Source organism: Molothrus aeneus, chromosome 13 (assembly GCF_037042795.1).
Source record: "Molothrus aeneus isolate 106 chromosome 13, BPBGC_Maene_1.0, whole genome shotgun sequence".
NCBI classification, from domain to species: Eukaryota; Metazoa; Chordata; class Aves; order Passeriformes; family Icteridae; genus Molothrus; species Molothrus aeneus.
Window position 1 is genome coordinate 18,133,879 of NC_089658.1, and position 19,002 is coordinate 18,152,880.

The window sequence follows — 19,002 nt, forward strand, 5'->3', positions numbered from 1 at the left end:
GGGGAGACTGAGGCAGAGACAGCAAGTGACCAACACAAAGACAAGGAAAAGAGCCAAAGTCACAGCAGCTCCAAATCCTGTGTTTTGAAGTGCTTTCCCCAAAAAAAAAGGAAAGCAAAACAGACACCAAGCCCCATAATATGTACGTTGCTATAACCATAAGTCATGTTTTACAGCAGAAAAGACTTCATAAATAAACAAGGGAATACAAGGACTTGAGATTGTGATTTCCTGCAGTTTTGTGTCTCCAGAGTGGATTGTCCAGTCCTATCCAAAAAAGGTTCACAATCTGCTCAAAGCTCTTCCTACCATTGAGGCACTCAGGTTCCTCCTCAAGTGGGTTTTCCAGTCCCTGTCCTTCAGTCCATGCAGAAACTGCATCTCCCTCCTCTACTTGGTCACTTATTTTCAAAAACTCTAAATTCTCCAGGTCCAGGAATTATTGGGAAGAAGAAAAGGGAGATGGACAGACAACTGAATGAGATAATTACACCTCTTCACCTTCAAAAACCAGCTAAAAATACTGTAGGCAAGTGGATCCAGTTCTTCTCCAGAAAGTAACGAAATTGCACCACAGTTGATTTTGGCCCAACACACACTTGGCAAGTACTGATAACAAGGATTTACCATATCCCCTCTACTATTACAGCTGACTATAAAACAAACATTTGCTTCCTACTGATAACAAAATGACTATGATCACTCAGGGTTTGTAAAGGTTAGGGTTTCTCTGTCACCCAAGGCAGACCTGTAATTCCCAGTGTTCATGCAAAAAATATCCTGTATGTAACACTGGCCTCAGTTTTCCCTCACGTACGCACTCACCTCACGCAGAAATACAGTTTGGGATGGATTCCAGCAACAAATTACAATCAGATTAAATATTAATTCCCATCTTAATTATATAACCATGACTAGGCTTAATGGCCTTGAAGCCATTTAACCAGGAGAGGAGCGTGTAAATTGTGCAAGCAGCATCTCTTACACTGCAAATGCCCAGACAAGCACCTGGATTTTTTCCCTGGGAGAAGAGCCAGCCTTTGGAAAAGCAGCTCCAAGGGAGGTAAGAATTCAAATCATCTGGCAAGTGATATGGTATCAGGAGTCACAAACCTGTGGGACAGCACAGTGCTCTGCCCTCAGGACAGTGTGCACTAGAGTGAAAAAGATCATACATGTGCTGAATACTTATTGATGGATTTCATCCTCACCTTTGACAGAGAGAGAAGCATCTTTACATTTGGCTGAAGTGGGCCATGAGGTTGCCAGAGCAGATGAAGTCACTGGTCCAGGATCACAGTGGGTTCTCAGGAGGGATGTGCTGTATGCTACAGCCCACCCCAGCGCTTTGCAAACTCAGGAGGCCCAGGTGCTCCCAGTGCAGAGACACCTGTGCTGTCCCACAGAAGCTGCCTCCATCTCCAAATCAGGCTACATGCAGGGAAAATAATCTCCTTTCTTCCCCAGGGAAAGGCAGATTGCCAAATATTTTCTTTTCCAATTCTTACTTGTGCCACTCTGAAGTGCCTCATGTATGACCAGAAGTCACCCACCCCCACGGGGCCCTCACAGCAGATCAAATCTGCTGCAGCTGCCAGGAGAAAGTCTGCTGCAAAAGAGGGGGATATGCCCGAAAATGAGCCCGTTCTGCTTCACTTGGTACTTCAAGGCAGTGAAGGCACAAAACCCAAAAAAATAAAAAAGGAAAAACCTAGGGAAAACAGGAGAGACAAAACCAGAATTAAGCCTGAGCAGTTTCACCTTCAGCTTCACACACTAGAAGAGAAACAGAGAAATGCCAGCAAAAGCATTCCCCACGCTAGAGCAGCCCCTGCCTGGCTTGGGGACTGGCTGTCACAAGAGCCACGGCACAAGGGCAGCGAGCTCCAAGCTCCGGCACGGGAACGCTGCCCCTGGAAACGGGATACAGGTGAAGCCTCTCCAGCGCTGTGTGCACCGCGTTTGGCACTGTCAGCGTGCCCCGTTTCTTGGGGCTGTAGGAAACACCCCTTCCCTGCACCGCCCCTCCCGGTGACACCGCAACGCCACGGTCACAGGGCCGGCGGACCGCAGGCAGGTGACATCCTGCGAAGAGCAGCAGGGACACGCGATTCCTAACAATGGGAACGCCGACTTCCCCGGCACAGGCTCTCACGGCAGGCAGCGGCTGCGGGGTCACGCCGCCAAGGCGAACGCGACAGGAAGGATAAAACAAATCACAACTCAAATGAGGTGGTGTCGAAAAAGGAAACAGCAAGTGAACTCAACCACAAAACCGAACTACACAAAACCAGATGGATTTCAGCTTATCCCTCGCGTGGAAAGCTCAGCGCACTTCCTACCAACACGTCCCCTGTAAGAGCCCCAAGGAAAGGAATCGGCACAGCCCCCTTGTTGGAGTCAACTGAAAAGGGGTTGTTTAGTGCTTGTTTTTTTTCCTTAAACCCCTTTCCTGCTCCTGAAGGGAAAACAGGCTCTAAAGTCAGACAGCAGAAAGCTTTCAAAAACACTGGATCACATCCCCAGCAAGTGTACACTGGCACTGCTTCCATCAAGTCCGGAGGGGGGGAAGGCTTTCCATTCTACTTCTCTCCTACGAACTTCATACCCGGCGAGGCTTGAACTTTGGATCAAAACACATGTGGCTTTGGGATCAAACACAGACTTTCCCAAAACCATTTCAACTCTCTGCCAAATTAATTTCAGATTGAAACAAGTCCATGTTTTTCTTTTCAGAATCAAACCCACCTGTTGGAAAGCACATCCACACGTACCCAGCGGCACGTCCAAGGACTGTGCAGACACACTCACTGCCTCCCTGTACAAGATGTGTCCCATTGTTAGAAAACAAACAGCAACAATTTTCACTAGTTGCCTAACTACTTGCAAGATACACCAAGAAGCCACAATTGCAAATTCTCCCAAAGTATCTGAAGTTTTCTTGTTGAAGTGGGTTTGGAAAAACAACATCCACTCCACCACCCCCATTTTTTGTTTGTTTTTTTCTTTTCTTTTTAAACCATTGTTTTCCATTACAAGCCTTGGGATCCACTCAGCTGTTTGTTCAAACACACAGGAGACACGGCTCCCACTCAGTCCAGCTTGACTGCTGGTGGGGTCACAGCCTGCCTCCCATCTAGGAAAACCAACACTCACTGGTGACAATGGGCCATTTACATGGACCGTTATTCACTTCCACAACAGTCACCATAAAGCTGCACCTATGCTGAATCATAACCTACCCCTGACGGGAGCTCACAGTGTTCTGAGGAAAAAGAAAGAAAAGAAAAACAACCCTGCAGCCATCCACGTGCTGTTATTATGCTCTGCTGAACCTGAATGCATCATAAAAGGAATAAAAATGTACAATGACATGGGGATGGCTCCTCCACCACAATACCCTGTTTAGGGGGGATTTTAAACAAGAGCAAGTCCCTGACACACGCTCACATTTTTTCGTGCAGTTTTGCCAACCTGTACCTTTCCAAACCCTTCTCAGGGATGAGAATAAAACCTTTTGTGGGTTGTGCACGCACAGAGAAGGAGCCCCACACCCCAAGGTCTGTCAGTTCAGCCGACCCTCAATACCAACTTCAATGGCAGCCACAAAAAGCCACCAACACGCCCGGTGGCCGCGTACGTGTGCCCTCGCACAGCGCCGTTTGCGTAACCATTGCAAAACACGAGCGTGAGGAGCATGGCTATTCCTGGGTCACTTCCTCGACCAACGGGACATCTGCCTACCCGTGTGTCCCATGCCGGCGTGAGCAGGGCAAGGGAGGCGAAGGGCCCCTCCATAGCCTTGCTGGACACCTGGGCCTGCTCTGGGCCACCCTGTGCCGGACAAGCTCTTCATTCCCCATCACCCTGGTACAGCCACTGCTCCTCTGGCGGAAACTTGCCACTGTCCAGGCAGAGGCCGTGGAATGCTGCTGCTGCTGCTGGTCTGCTGTTCCCCCCAGCCCATACACTGACCGGAGTTCTTGTGGGGAGTGGCACCCTCAAAGTGTGACTCCCAATGTCACCCCCCAAATGATGACTCCAAAAGAAGCACCATCTAGGCATGGGCCACGAGCACCGCTATCGTCCGACTTGGAGGAAAGAAGGGGATGGGGAGAGGGGGGGAATGGCCACGGAGGGACAGGACGGCCACTAAGGGGAGAAAGGACGACTGGGGTAAATGGCCACTAAAGGGGAAGGAGGGCTGGTACAGCGGGTGACTGGCCAGGGAGCGCATCCCGCGGAACCGCCCGCTACCCGTGTGAGGGCAGGTGGCACCGCAGCCGCCCGCGGGCTGGGGGGCACTGACCCCTTCCCTCCCTCCTCACCCACCTTGCACGGCCAGGACAGCGAGGGCGGAGAAGCAGAGACAAAGCAGCAGGTCCTCCAGCGCCATGTAAGCCCCGCCGGGCGCCGGGAGCAGGGGCCGCCGCGGCCGCATCTACGAGGGGAGCGCGCTCTCCCGCCGCCCCACCGCCATCTTGTGCGAGCGCCCCGGCCCCAGCCCCAGCCCCGCGCTGCCCGCCGGGCCCCGCTGCCGGGGGCGGCCCTGGGCTGCCGCTGCTCCGCCTTTGTCAGCGGCCCGGCCGCCCCTCCGAGGGGCTCCTCCCGCCGCCCGGCAGCGCCCGCACCAACAGGTTGCTGCCAGCCCGCGGCGGGGGGAGCAGCCGCGTTCCCTCAGGGTGGGGGACGGCAGGTGCGGGCTCCTCCGCCCGCCGGTAGCTCTACAAGCCACAAACATTTATAACATTTTATGTGGCGTTTTTTAATAATTTCTTGCTTCAATCTCTTTAGTATTTTTTTCCGCTTTTGCACGGGAGAGCGTGGAGGGTACCGGCCCGCTTTCAGCAGCCGCGCTCCCCTCACGGTGCTTCCCGGGGATGCCTCAGCCGGCCCCGGGACCGGCCCCGCTCCCTGAGGGGTGGACTGCAGGTGCGGGACTCTTCCGCTCTCCAGCAGCTCCACAAGCCACAAACATTTGTAACACTTTATGTGGCTTTTTAAATTAAAATTCCACCCCCAACCTCTTTAGGGATTTTTTCCCCGGTTTGCCACGGGTGAGCGCGGAGGGCACCGCGCAGCTCCCGCCGCCGCGCTCCCCTCACGGTGCTGCCGGGGACGCCTCCCCCTCCCCGCTGCCCGTCGGGGCTGCCGGAGCTCAGCGCGCCGAGCCCGGCTGGCAGCGGAGGCAAACGGACACCAGTAACCGCATTGCCGTGGCTTTGTTGGGATTCAGTTTCGAGGCACACTCCTTCAGGTGTATATCGTTCATTGGTCGTCAAAGCTTTGCCTGCGCTTCTCAGCCGACTGTAAAAATAAAGCAAATAAAATACATGGTGTGGCATGTCTGCACCCCATCGCTGAGGAGAGAGGCAGGACCTATCTACCAGCTGAGCCAAGCAGTGGAAATGAGGCAAAGAGATGAGGGATGGAGCCCAAAGTTGCTGCCTCCCCGTTTGGCTTGGCTAAGTCCCAGACACAAACTCGCACCACATGTGTGTGCATAAAGCCACAGGTACAGGTTTAATCCTGAGAGCACATGACACCAAGTCCTTTAGGCAGTGGTACCTGGCACCAAACACAAGGGCAGTTGCATCTAGAGTGGGTCTGCTTTGCCCTCCAAAAGGGTACGAAGCTGCCCAGTACACTGGCGTGTTTTATCACAGCAGTGTGGAATGTGGAGGGGGCTTCAGCTATGGAGAATATGAAAAAAGAAACCTTTTTAATCCACACCCTCCTATTTATTAACTTGTATAATGAACTATAAAAACTTAAGTGAAACCAGAAAGGCTGTGTGATGGGAAGCAGGTTTTCCGGGAGTGTCAGTTATGAAACTCTAAGTTCATACTCGGCACTGCCAATACAGACAAGCTCTGAGAGGGATGTGCCCCCTACTCGGAAGGGATGTGCAGAGGGGCTTTGCCCAACATCAGCTGGGCACTCACTGAGCTAACCTTGCTGGGAAGGAGTGCATAATAAAGCCAGCATTCCACTGGCCCCATTCCTGCACCATCTCACCTTCCTGTGGAAAGGAAAATGGGTAGTAATATCCACATCCTTTTCTGCACCAGTCCAATATGGAGGTAAAGATTACAAATATTTCTTTCTCTCTGAGTCCTTCCCACCTGCTCCTTTATGTGTGAAGTGGTTTTAAGGGTGCTGTCAAATTGCTTTAACTAGGCTGTAAAGAAATACCTACTTGTGTCTGCCAGTGGTTTCTTTCAGACACACCCCTGCCCATTTTTCTCCAAATCTCAGACATTTCTCCCTCCCTTTAAGCATAAAAAACTTCACCTTGCAGGGAGGCAAATCTGACATTAATATAAAAAAGGAAAATTGCTAGTTGTCTACAAAACACTGCAAATTCTGGCTAAAGGCGCTTGCCTGTGTTAAGGTGTTGACCGAGCTGTATGTCAACAGGCCAGAGTTAGACCAGGCTTTGAAAGACCCAGGTTTAGCCCCCGTCTTAGCTCTCTACCTGATCTTAGTGTTACTTGATTCCTCTCTGGCACTTCTTTGTCTTCCTGCATGTCTGTGGAAACAGGAATGAAACCAGTATTTCGACAAACCCAAGCTTGCAACATATATTCTTTGAATATCTGTCCCTGGGGAAAAGAAAAAACCAGCGACTTGGCAAACAGCTCCTGAACAGAGAGAGCAGCAGAAACATCACCCGGAGCACCAGCTCCTTCACACTGACACCACCTCTGCTCTGCAGGAGCAACACCAAGTCCCAGTGTCTGCTCACAGCGGTGAAATGATTCCCTGTGGCACTTCCAGAGGGAGAGCCTGGCTAAAGAGCCACTCAGTAGATTTGGGAAGGATCAGATAACTCCCTGGCTGTCAGTCCACGAAGAACAAAGTGGCAGCAGCCATGCCAACAGAAGGGACGTTCCTTCCCAGACAATGGCCCTTCTGCTCCAATACTCAGGGCAGCAAACCCCCCATTTATGTTCTACAGACTCCCTAGCATTCCTGTTCCTGTTGACAAGGCATTTCTGCCTTTCAATAGCTGCAAGCCTTCCATACTTTGAGGGAAGAAAGTGTGACAGGCGAAGCAGCAGCAGTAAGTGGCAAGTGTTTGTAGTGCAGCTTTTTGTTTCTCCTGTGAGAGACATTATTTCTGTGCTACAAAAATTTTTTGGTGAGTCAGGTGTATGGAAAGTGTATTGTACACATGTATTGGTTTGTATAAGATCCCAGGAATAACAGCCCACTAGGGAAATCCAGCAAAAGGTGCTATAAATTTATGTAGCTCAGCAGTAAATTTGAACATCCAAAGACCCTTTTTTTTAGGGTGTAAAGTCCCATTTTAAGGGTCGAGGACTCATTTTTTTGGGTTTTTTCCCATTCAGGCAGCCTGTAGCCAAGAGGGATCCATGCTTTTTGTAAGGCTATAGTAGTGCAAGAGACCTTGGAGCACAGCAACACATTACAGAGGGTTCTGAATCAGAACTTCTCCAGCCTCTGAATCCAAACCCACATGAAGAAGCCCATGTCTACTTCCAGCTGGCAGCTGTGGGATTCAGACTACCAGGATGTAGTTGTATGAGTTACTAAACAAATGCAGGTAAGGAACAACACCTGCTCCAGAAAAAGACACCCTAAAATAAAAGAAACCTGAACAACAAGGAGAAGGTATTTCAGAGAAAAAGCAGTGAGGAGCAAGAAGATTCACAGCTTAGATCCTTTCTCTCCCAAGCAGGATTAAACTTCCCAGTCTCAAATACAGCCTTGCTCCGTTTTCTGACCATCCCTGACTCCAGACGTGTCTGCAGTGTGAGGTTGACATTTTATGACAGATTTAAGCAGCTCTAATTACCAGAAGAGTTGGCTGCTCTTTCCTTTGTGACGGCATTAGTGCTTGAATGAGCCTGGAGCTGGACAGAGGAAAGGATGGTGCTGAAAACTTAATTGGCGACAACATTAACAACAAAATCAGGGCCCTGCTCCAGCTCCCTGTGCAATCACTCAGGAGTTAGTGCCAGCACAAGGAAAGCAATGGGAATAGACAGACACAGACATGAGGAAGTTTTCAACAGCAGTACAAAGCTGGATCAGCTCAAACTCACTGCAAGACTTCACCCTTGGTCTTCCCAGAAAAGGAGTCTCTCGGGGACCTTTACCACCAGGACTCACTTTGTTCCCAGACTTCTTCTGGTCTGGCAGCAACTTCAGCACTGGAGGGAACGTTGACTTCCAGACGAGGAAAGTGACGGTGGCCTCCTGTTCCGTATGCGTGAGCAATGCCAAACAGGAGCAGCTGGTTGCACATAATAACATGCATGGTGTAAGTGAGCAACACAATGAGCAATTTGCTCAACAACCCAGGGACATCAGGACAATTCTGTATCACAGGGAAGAAAGAAAAGAGGAAAAAAACATGTGATGACCAAACCCTAAGGGAGACTCAGCATCCTACACATCCATTTCATTACGCTTGCTCTTATAAATATTTATTACCCAGCCTATCTCATCATTCTTCCAGGAATGGGTGTTGTGTTATTGTTATACCCAGGGAGGGTTTTCCTTCTTCCTCTGGTCCTGCTGCAGGCAGTCAGCAGTTGCCAAAGATAGATTGGGAGCAAGAGTGTGACATTAACTATGGAAAATGCTGCTTAAAATGGAGCTCAGGGGCAGATATTGGCAGGTGCATTGTTAGGAGGAAAACGAATGGAAAAGGCAGCACGTAATGAGATTCGGAAGCTTGTATTTAAAATGTGTTCATGGCAAAAAGGATTTCTGCATGCAAGGGCCCTGGTCCAACAGCCAGAGCCATGGGTGAGGAGGGCCTCACACCCTGAAAAAACCTGTACAGATCCAGGATGGGGGAGTGAGAGTTATTATGTAGACAGTGCCAGGCTATGGAGCAGGAATGAGAGGAGGGTGGATTCTGGATACCAACATCATCCCTCTGCCTGCACATGGAAAAATATCGTGTTAAAATAAGGTACAAAATCTCCAGCATTTACAAAGCTCTGCAGACCAAACTTGGACTGGGTTTTTATGTCTTTGATTTGTATTGCTGCCGGGATGTCCCGGTGCCCTGTTTCTTGCTCTTCCTGGGACTTATAACCCCGGGTGAGGCTTTGCTAAATCAAATGTGAATTTGCCTTACACAGAGACACATCGACTGATTCTGAAGGGAGCCAACAAGAAAGATGGAGAGCGACTTTTAACAAGACCATGGAGTGACAGGACAAAGGAGAACGGCTTCACACTAAAAGAGAGTAGGTTTAGATTAGATATTTGGAAAAAAAATCTTCCCTGTGAGGGTGGTGAGGCCCTGACATAGGTTATCCAGAGAAGCTGTGGCTGCCCCATCCCTGGAAGTGCCCAAGACCAGGATGGGTGGATGGAGATTTGAGCAACCTGGTCTAGTAGAAGGTGTTCCTGCCCATGGCAGGGGTTGGAATGAGATGACCTTTAAGGTCCTTTCCAACCCAAACCATTCTGGGATTCTGTGATCATTTGAGACGAGTGACTTGGGTTGGATTGCTGACAGTCCAATTCAGAAAAAAACATACCAAGACAACCCAGGCTGAGATTTTAGATTAAATGAATCTGTTTCGTTTCAGTTTTTCTCCCTTGCTGTCACAGACTTTTTTTTGTGTGTATTTATTAACCACCTCATTCACTGTCAGCTACAACCAAATAAAAACCTACTAGAACCATCCCAATGAGCCATAAAGCAGTCGTGTGGAACATCACTGTGTTGTAAACATACAGGACTAGGAAAAATAATATTTGCTCATAAACAACACCTGTGGACTTCTCCCTAGAGCAGTTACCAAGGACCAATAAAAGTTTTGATCCGAAATAGTCTAAATTTTATACGCTGCTGTGGTACCCACTAACTGAGGCTGGGTTAGGCATAAAGAACATGTGTAACATCAAGGAACATGCTCCATCAGGGCTGCCTTCAGAAACACCCGTCAGGCTTATTTGTAGTGGGAAATGTGCTCATGTGCCAAAAATAAGGATCTGTTCCAAAGTTTTATTGGATCTACAGAGGTGGCTATAAAATGCCATGCAGCGAAGCACGGAGGCTGCCTGGTGCACATCCTCATGCCACCCTCTTGTGGCTAATCCCAGAAAATATAGTGCTGTACACCCAAGGACACGGAGTAAGTGCCACCATGGCATTTTTGGGGTGCCTTGCCCCCCACTGATGAGCTCATTATGGGGGCAAGCAGGAAAATCCAGCTGGTGATACTTGAAAGCAGATTAGGAGTGAAAAGCAAGGTTGAAATAAAACCATTCCTGCACTTGAAACACCTTGAGATCTGGATCTGATCTGAAGATGAGATTTCAGCCAGTCCAACACGCTGAAGGCCGGCAGATGTTCATGGATGTTTGGATAGATGTTTCCACAACCCTGGCTATTCTCTGCTCAGAAATTGGGACTGTATACCTGTCCAGTAAGACACTTTTAGCTATAAAATTCTGTCCTTGCTAATACTTCACACTGAGAACTTGATACTTTTATGCATTTCTAAACCCTATTTTACCTTTTACCTTCCAGGGAGTTCCCCAGATGAGGACCAGAAAGGTGACTGGGCAGCTCTCACACCCCCTGCCTCCATCAAGGGTTTACTCAGAAATGGCCAATCTGCTCCAAAAGCAGGTGGTGGCTTTCACAAGGTCCTTGGTGCCCTTATTGTATAATGCAGGCTATTCCCATCCATCAGACAGTTCTGCAAACCTAAATAGATGATGTATTTATTTATGGATTACTGACCACAAGAAAGAGAAGCTTTGCACTATTGTCAACCTCACAGCCTTCGGTCTCCTATAAATAATGCATCATTGTTCGGTGTTGGTTTATGGTTTAAGTTCCAATGAGCGGCGCGGACCAGCAGACTCAGCAAAGATGAAGGCAGCACAGGGTATTAGGAAGAGAAATGGGACCATCTGAGCAAGAGTGTTAGAAAAACAAAGCAAAAATGTAATGTTCTCTGAGTTATTTTAACGTCAACTTCAGCAGACCTGCTTTTACTTCTAACTGGGAACAGCACAAATCTCTGCTTATCCCCTGCTTTTCACTCTGCTTTCTCCCAATTGTGAGCTAATTCGATTTCAGATAAACACTAATTAACACAAGAGGTCACTGCCGTGGCCAGCAGGCACCGTTGATACGTGGCATTCAAACACACCAAGAGATCAAAAGAGCCTCCGCTGCTTCCTTTGAACTACCCAATTAAAACTTGCACAAATAAAGCTATTGTTTTACATCTGCCTCATGCAGGCAGGAGAGAGGGCAGAGAGCTAAGAGATCATTGCCTTTAATTGGGCTGTTTTCCCTCTCTTCTTACAGGTTTCCTCCATGTGGGTTTTTCCCTCAGACCAGTAGAAGAAAATGATGGCCAGACCCTTTGCGATGCAGCGATTACACGGCAAGGCTACAGCAGACTGAAAGCAAAGCCGTGGGGAATCCAATTTCCCTCTTGTGAGCAAAAGGGCATCAGTGCCTTTCTTGGAAGGTTTGATTGATAGCCCTTAAGAAGGACTCATAAAATGTGCCTCTCTGGCTATTTAGGCAATTCTCTTTTGAAGATGAAGGAGAATATTAGATTAATCCAACTGCTGTAGCAGCATTATCTCCTGCTTTTAAAGAAAACATATTTTATGGTGTCCACACTCTAACGGAAACAACCTGCGGCTGCATGAGCCCTGTGCTGGGGCTTTGCTGCTAGACATACCACGGGAGCCTTGGAAGGGGCTTTCATCCAGATTCTGGGAGCTGCTGTAAACAGCACACTTGTACCTCCATCCCACATGGAGAGCTTGTGGACAACAGAGGAACCGAGGCTAGGGTGCACCACAGGGTCTGAATTCCACTCCTATCCACAGGGGAGCTCACTCAGACTAAGGCAAATTAGCAGGAGTGTAGGGAAAAGGCTACACAGCAAATGCCTGGGCCCTACAGACTTGGAGCATCAACCTTGAGAGCTGTAAGCACAGAGCATTCTGGAAAAAAAATAGATGGGAACCCTGTTTGAGTGTCTGGTGTTACCCACCTGGAGAAGGTTTAGGAACTGTCAATGCTGGGGAGAAGATGGGTGCACCCCTGTGGGAGCACCCTGCAAAGTGTGTCCCACAGGAGGGTGCATTCCATCCTCTCTACAAGCAAGTCACAATAAAATCATTATCCACTACCCAGAAACGTCCCCAAGGAGGAATGGATGGAAGGGAATGCAGAGCAGGTAAGTCCCAAGTGGGACACACCAGCTTCATCTCCACCTCTGCCTGCTCCTGGCCTGGGGAACACAGCAGCTCGTGTCTGGAAAGGTCTCAGTCCCTTGAGCAAGGAAGAACCAATTAATGGATTATTCCCTCCTGGAAAGAAATATTATCTCTTCTCAGTAGCATTGAAGGGAGTAAAAAATCCAGATTGTGACCACAACAGAGATCAGCCTGTGGTTTATGCTCACTAATGTCTTAAACTCACCTTCTGAGAATTCATTTATCGCTGCTAAAGGATGAAAAAAGATCAGGAGTCCCCCAAACCAGAGCAGTTGCTGTGAATTTGTGAAGGTCAGCCCCTCACCTTGTCCAGAAGCTGCGATGAGCTCTGCCCAGCTTCCAGGTGTCAGGGCAAAGCCAGAATGTCTGGTTTTTGGCTTGCATCTCCTGTAGTTCCATTCTTGTCCCCTGATTCACCAGCTGAACAAAACTGACCCTGCAGTGAAGAAGTTGCTTTACCTTAAAATACTACTTTTCCTTGTGATCTCCTCCTGGATGCTGCAAACACTGCCTTGCATGTCCCAGGATTTAATCAGATTAATTAAGCTGCACTTATATTAATTTAAATTACAAGTATCTGAGGGCTCAGCCAAATCAAGTGATTTATGGGCCATATCAATCTAATTAATACCACCAACTCCTAAAATAAAAACCTAATAAATGAGTTTATTATATATCTGTAAGATCAACTTATTAGCTTTGGGTCTCTAGTGACACAGTTGATTTGATGGAAGTTTTATATCCTTGTTGGAAAAAGATTTTTTTTTTTTTTTTCTTTCCTTTCCACTTGCCGTATTTTTAAGAAGTATCTTCTACAGGCAGGAGGAAAGAGAAACAACACAAGCTTGGTTATCAAAACACCAGCCAAGCCAAGAGGTCCCCAAAGACCTGGTGTACACAAATTGTGGGGGTTTTACACTGGTGAGTGCCCACAGGAGAACAGTTTATCCAACTTGTTGCAGGCAGAACCTGCCCTGGTCTGTGCCTTCCAGCTAAGCAGCCTGAAACTGCAGTTAGGCAGGGAATGAGGATGCAAAAGGAATAAGAAGAGAACTAAAAGCTTCTCAGAAGCAAATCTGAGCAGGAAGGGGCTGGGATGGCTGAGAAGGCACTGGTCATCAAAGTCACTTTGCTGGGCTGACCTTGCACTGTCTGCAGCAGTGACTAAAATGCCACTTGCACAGAGACAACTTAGAGATGCCAAAGCTTCCCTCTGTCACTGTGGCAAGGGACTTCAAAATTCATCATGGGAGTTAATTCCAGGGAATGCAGGAGGCACCTCCAAGGTACAGTGGAGTAAAGGAGGGGCAGGGCCCTCCTCGGCCATGCCCTGGCCTGCCACTCTCTTGGCAGCTGGGCTCTGTGCTGATTGGCTTTCCAGCCATGCTTTCCCTTCAGTCCTGGAGTTCATGCTCGATTTCCTGAGCTGTAAGGTTGTTTCCCTTGCTTTGCAAATCCCCTTGGAGCAAACAGCCACGCGATGGAAACAGGAGCAGGCTCCCTCTTTACCCTTTGCTTACAAAGTTCTTCAAATGCATTTGTCGTATTGTGTTCAGGATAACAACATGCTCCAGCAAAGAGAAGGGACTGGGAGGCCTTTCTGGGGGAGAAAATGGGGCAATTTATGGAATAATTATATAAAGACAGCAGCATCCTGTGTGTCTGTCGCTGTGATTTATTATAGTTACACAGAAAATTGGCTGCTTGGACCATAAAAGATGGCTGCAGGCAAATGTGGACCCCTTTGCTTTCCTCTTTGCCACTCCACACACACAAGCCCAATGAATTAACTCAGCAAATTTGCAGTAATGACCCATCATTTCTATTTTAAAAGAGGTGCCAGAGCAAAAGTGCTGTGTGGAGCAGTTCCTCAGACACAGCCACATTCGCTGTCCCTGCTGCAAAGCCACGGGCTGGCTGTCGACATGGGAAACCTCTGCAGCCCCCCTGGCTCCTTTGCTGATGTACAGCAGGGTCTGGGGGCACTTTGCTGCACTCCACCCAGGCTTATCTGGACCATGCTGAGGGATTTTTGCAGTACCTCTTGCCTCCTCTCTGGCTGTTCCACATTTGATGTGATCCTGCTGTTTACCACCCTTTCCATTTGCTGCTCATAATTATTACTTTGCATTTGTCTACATCCCGATGCATTTTCCATTTTACCACTTCACTTGGCTAAAAAAATCCAGATCCCCTTTGTATCCAGACCAGGTGGCTTCTACTGCTTTCCACACACCAGTCTCCTTTGAGTCACTTCTATTTATGTGAAATAATTTTAGCAACCAAAGGTGCCATTAGCTGCAAAGGCAGGGACTCTGCTTAGTAGAGGACCAGACAGGAGGAAATTTAACTTCTAGCTGCAAGGATGAGAGGATTTGGGCATTTTCATTCCTCCTCAACACTTAAGACTGTAGGTCACCCAAGGCTGGGAATTCATTCTTCCAGAGATGTTTCATCATGGGGAAAACTCCCAGCTGCTGTTGGGCAGCTCTGTCAACTCTATACCAACACTTACCAATATCTTTTTTCCATTGCTCCGTGCTCATACCCAAACAGCCTCTCTGGTCCAACAGCTACAAACTCACATATTTCTTCATTCCAAATCTCAGCAAGAGCTTGTAAAAGTTTATCCCTTTGGTCCATGGGCAACCTGCATTGTATCCCACCCCCTCAGCCCCTTGTGCAACTAAAGAACAGCCTCTATTCAAAGGATGGAGCACAGGGAGGCACAACAGCATGGAAAGAAGGGGGTTGCAGTGGCACCTGGAAAAGGGGCTTGATCCTTAACCATACCACAGCCACCATGGAGCCAGGACAGTCTGAAGGCTCCCATGTCCTTCAGCTTCTGAAGGCAGCTCCCACACCACCCTTCACAGGTGAAGTCCCCTGGGCTGGTGTGGGCTGTGTATCATAATGTACCTGGGACAGGCAGGCTAAAAGTGATCTGGAAGGAAAACAACAACAGTATGGAAAAAATAAGCCACAGGATGATTTACAGAAGATCCAGTTCCCTGCAAAGCCCACTGGGGAAGGTACCTTATGCTTCCCAAAACACACCTCCTCTCCAATGATTCCTGCTCATCAGTTGTTAAACTGCTGCTGATCTTGCTGAAAGCAATAGGAGTTGTTGCTTCTGGCTGGTGGCTGACAATCATCAGCTTCTGCTCATCAAAAGAGTAAAGAAACATCTATTTTAGCTAAACCAGAACTCATTTTTATCCTTCCCCTAGAGGAAAGTTACTCACCACCACTCCATGCAGAGCAGCAGGCAAACCTCAGAGATTGTAACTTGCAATAATACAGCAAAACTAATTGTTTAATTATAAAAAGCTTGGAAGAGGAAATAATTTGAGGTACAAATAGATTTTATTAAAAATAATTATATGCAGGAAGAGCAGGGACAGGTTTTATCCCAGCTGTGGTTCCAGACAGCATTTCAGGGTCATCATAGCAGGGCTCTGGTAGAGCCATGTCTGGATATGGGGCGAGTTATCACAGAGAAATTTCTGAGTAAAAACCTGAACTAATCCAGAAATAGTGTTAAAAGGTATAAAATGGCTGAATTGCATGGAAATGTTTAAATTAGTCCTTTGCTTATGGGAAAACTCTGCATAATACAACCAACCTCCAGCAGAAGAGTCAGGTCTGGCCAACAAAGGATGAGAAACAAAAATAGTTGTATATATAGAGAAAAAGTAACTTTTAGTTCAGTACAGTTTTAGCTGCATTGGAAGGGGTTGGGTTTCCTTCTTGGATGACCTGTATATAAAAAAAGACAACCACTTTAATTTAGTACAAGGTCATAGTCTGGTTGCAAAGAAAAGTCAACCTTGATGTGAAATGTGATGATGAGCATGGAAAAATTGAAAACAGTAATCCTGAAAACCATGTCTGAGAGCAAAAGCAGCCCGGGGGGCTGCTGCTCCCACAGTGACACAGCAGAGGTTTTGGGAGGAAATGACTCCCCTGGGATGCTTTGCCCTGCAGTGGTCTGGGGTGTGTTTGCATGTGTACATGGGCATGAAGGTGCTCCAGCCAGAACAGAAGACACAACCCAGGATGGAGAGGCCATGGGCTGGGATCCTTCCTGCTGGGCTGGAAAGGCTCTGGGAATGTGTTTACTGCCCCAGGCCTGCAGCAGGGCTGGTGCTGCCTTGGCTGGTCCCGACTGATGCAATACCCAGCCGGGGCCATGGACAGCTGCGGCACAGGAATGGGAATTCCTCCCGACCCAGGGAGTGCACAGCAGGGAAGAGCATAATCTCTGTGATTTACAGGCTGCAGCTCTAGTTTAAAATACATTAAACTCCAACTATTTAATTACTGGGCACTACCAAATCACAGAGACAGAGGAGTCAGTCACGTCTGCTAATGCCAACATTTATCATCCTATTTATCTACTCCAGCTTCTGAGACCCATATCGAATCACTTTCCTGTATTAGCTAATAACGGATGGGTTTATTCCTTGTACCTCTGGGCAGCCCTCAATGGATATTATCACACTGCTGGCAGCACACATCCACCTAGGGAGAGATAAACTGGTTTAGAGCATATAAAGAATCATAATCACCAGCCAAAACTCAAATCCAAATCAAAGACTTTTTCCCTGCTGCCTCCTGCCCCCAGATACTAATTCTCACCAGAGAGTAAATGCAAACACTGCTCAGCCTCTCTGGCTGAAAGGCTGGAAACCTCTTGATACTTCTGAGAAATTATTAAATACCTACATTTTATGGTTACAGATACAGAAAAATGAAGTGACTGAGTGAGAGTGGGGGAGCTCCAGCAACACGCCCCTGATCTGCTCACCTGCACAGGGAGAGCAAAAATGAACTGGTACAGGCATGGAGGCAGAATGCCCATGAAAGAAAATCAGTAGGTGAAGCAAATTTATCCAAGGAAACATACTGGGTGTTCAAAGAACAGTGAGAGTGAGAAACTGCCAGGTGCTCAGCAAAACTGCTCCTTGTGCTCAGCCTGGTCCCAGTAAATCCTGATCAACCCAGCACGATCTTCTTCTGTCTAATTTTCCCACTGGAAATGCTATACTTTTTATTTTGCTTGCTTATGCTGCTTTTCATAAGGAAAACAATTTTAAATTGCTCTATACGGAAACTTTCAGCAGTCTTATTTTCAGAGGAAATGCTCAGCATCCTCTCAGCTTTGCACAGTTGTCAGTCCTTAAGCTGAACATGAAGAGGAAGAAAAAGAGGCTTTTTCCTCTTCCCAGGGAGCCCAAAAAAAAGCATAATAAAGCATTTATCTTTTTATTCCGTGGCAGTTTTTGTTGCTGGTGCTTTTACATCACTATGATGATTATCTCATTATAGCTTATTTATTGCACTGTGTCATAAATATATATATATATATATATATAAAATTATATATATAAAATCTGGTGATTTACAATTAACCCCATCATCCTCTAGCTAATTCTATTAGCCAAGCAGGTAATCCTGCCTTTTGATGCTTGAAAAACCTGAATACGCTGAGCTCTGACCAAGAGGTGGTAAGGGAAAATGCAGCTACGTGAGGAACTGCAGGGAAATCAGGGAAATTATCTGTGAATCTTCACAAAGTCCCCTGGAAGAGTTCAGACATGGAGCTGTCTTAATTGATAGCATGGCCACTTAGGGGACCAGTATCCATAGAAACTCCAGGGCCTTGACAAGATGACAAACAACGCCGCGAGAGCCTAATAATAGGAGGAATAATGAGGTGTGGCCAAAAAAACCCAACAACAACAACAACAAGAAGCCAGGCATCTCATGGCATCGAATGGGTGGGCCCAGCTAATGAAAGCCTGGCAGATCTCCGTGACGGCGGGAGGGAGGCAAAGCACCACTGGAGGAGGGAAGAAAAGCGTCGCCAAAGCCGGATGGGATTCCAGTCCCAGGGAAAAGCCCCGCGGTGGGACCAGGGATGTGGCTGTGGGGCTCTGCTCTCCGTGCACATCGGCCATAAACTGGGAGCAGCATCACCGGGAGCATCTCACAGATGATGTCGAGTTTTGCAGGAGTCACCCCATTGCCTGGCCTTGCGGGTGGTGTTTTGGCCACCGCGGATGTCCAGTCAGGCTGGGACCCGGGGAGCCCTTGGGAACCGCGGCGGGTGGTCCCAGCCCCTTTTCAGAGCCTCTCGCCGAGCTTTAATCACCTCTTGACCCGAGCTCGGCTCTTCCTGCGCCACTCGCGGCACAACTTTCCCAGGCGCGGGCGCCGCAGCCCGGCCCTCGCTCCCGCCGCTCGGGGCTGCGCGCACGCCGCTCCCGGCGCGCATTGTGCCGCCGCTCCTCATTGTTCCGGGAGCCTGACCTTCTTCTTAATTAGCTTAAAACCGCACAATAATAAAAAAAAAAAAAAAAAAAAAAAAAAAAGGGAAAAAAATCTAAAAAGGGAGAAAAAGGGAGAAAAAGGAAGGGAAAAAAAATAGAAGGAAAAAACCCCCTCGGTAAAAGCCAGTCGCAAATCAAAAGAGGCAACAGTGAGAGCAAGCAATGTGTCACCACAAGTGTCCGAGTCAATGGAAACCTTGTTAGGTGGGGAACAAGGGTCTGCGCTAACAAGCTCTTATCTGTGTTTTTGTTTTCTATTGAAGGTGCATGTCATTAGGAGGAGTGTTAACAAGAGCTCTCAATAGCTTCATATGGCCAATGGCCTCTGAATATTCATGAAGGTGTGAACAGAATGTGGGAAAGCGGTGGAAGAAAAGGCAAGAAAAGCGGCAAGAGGGCTGATTGTGCCGGGAAGAAAGGA

The 19,002-nt window shown here is 48.0% G+C and overlaps 1 protein-coding gene across 1 annotated transcript in view; it reads right to left on the minus strand.

The window, feature by feature from the left end:
* IGDCC4 (immunoglobulin superfamily DCC subclass member 4) overlaps positions 1–4,441 on the minus strand; it is an 87,561-nt gene extending 83,120 nt beyond the window's left edge. The window contains 1 exon segment of the mRNA XM_066559000.1: positions 4,333–4,441. Within this exon segment, the coding sequence (XP_066415097.1) occupies positions 4,333–4,441 (109 nt within the window).
* Positions 4,442–19,002: the final 14,561 nt, after the last annotated feature.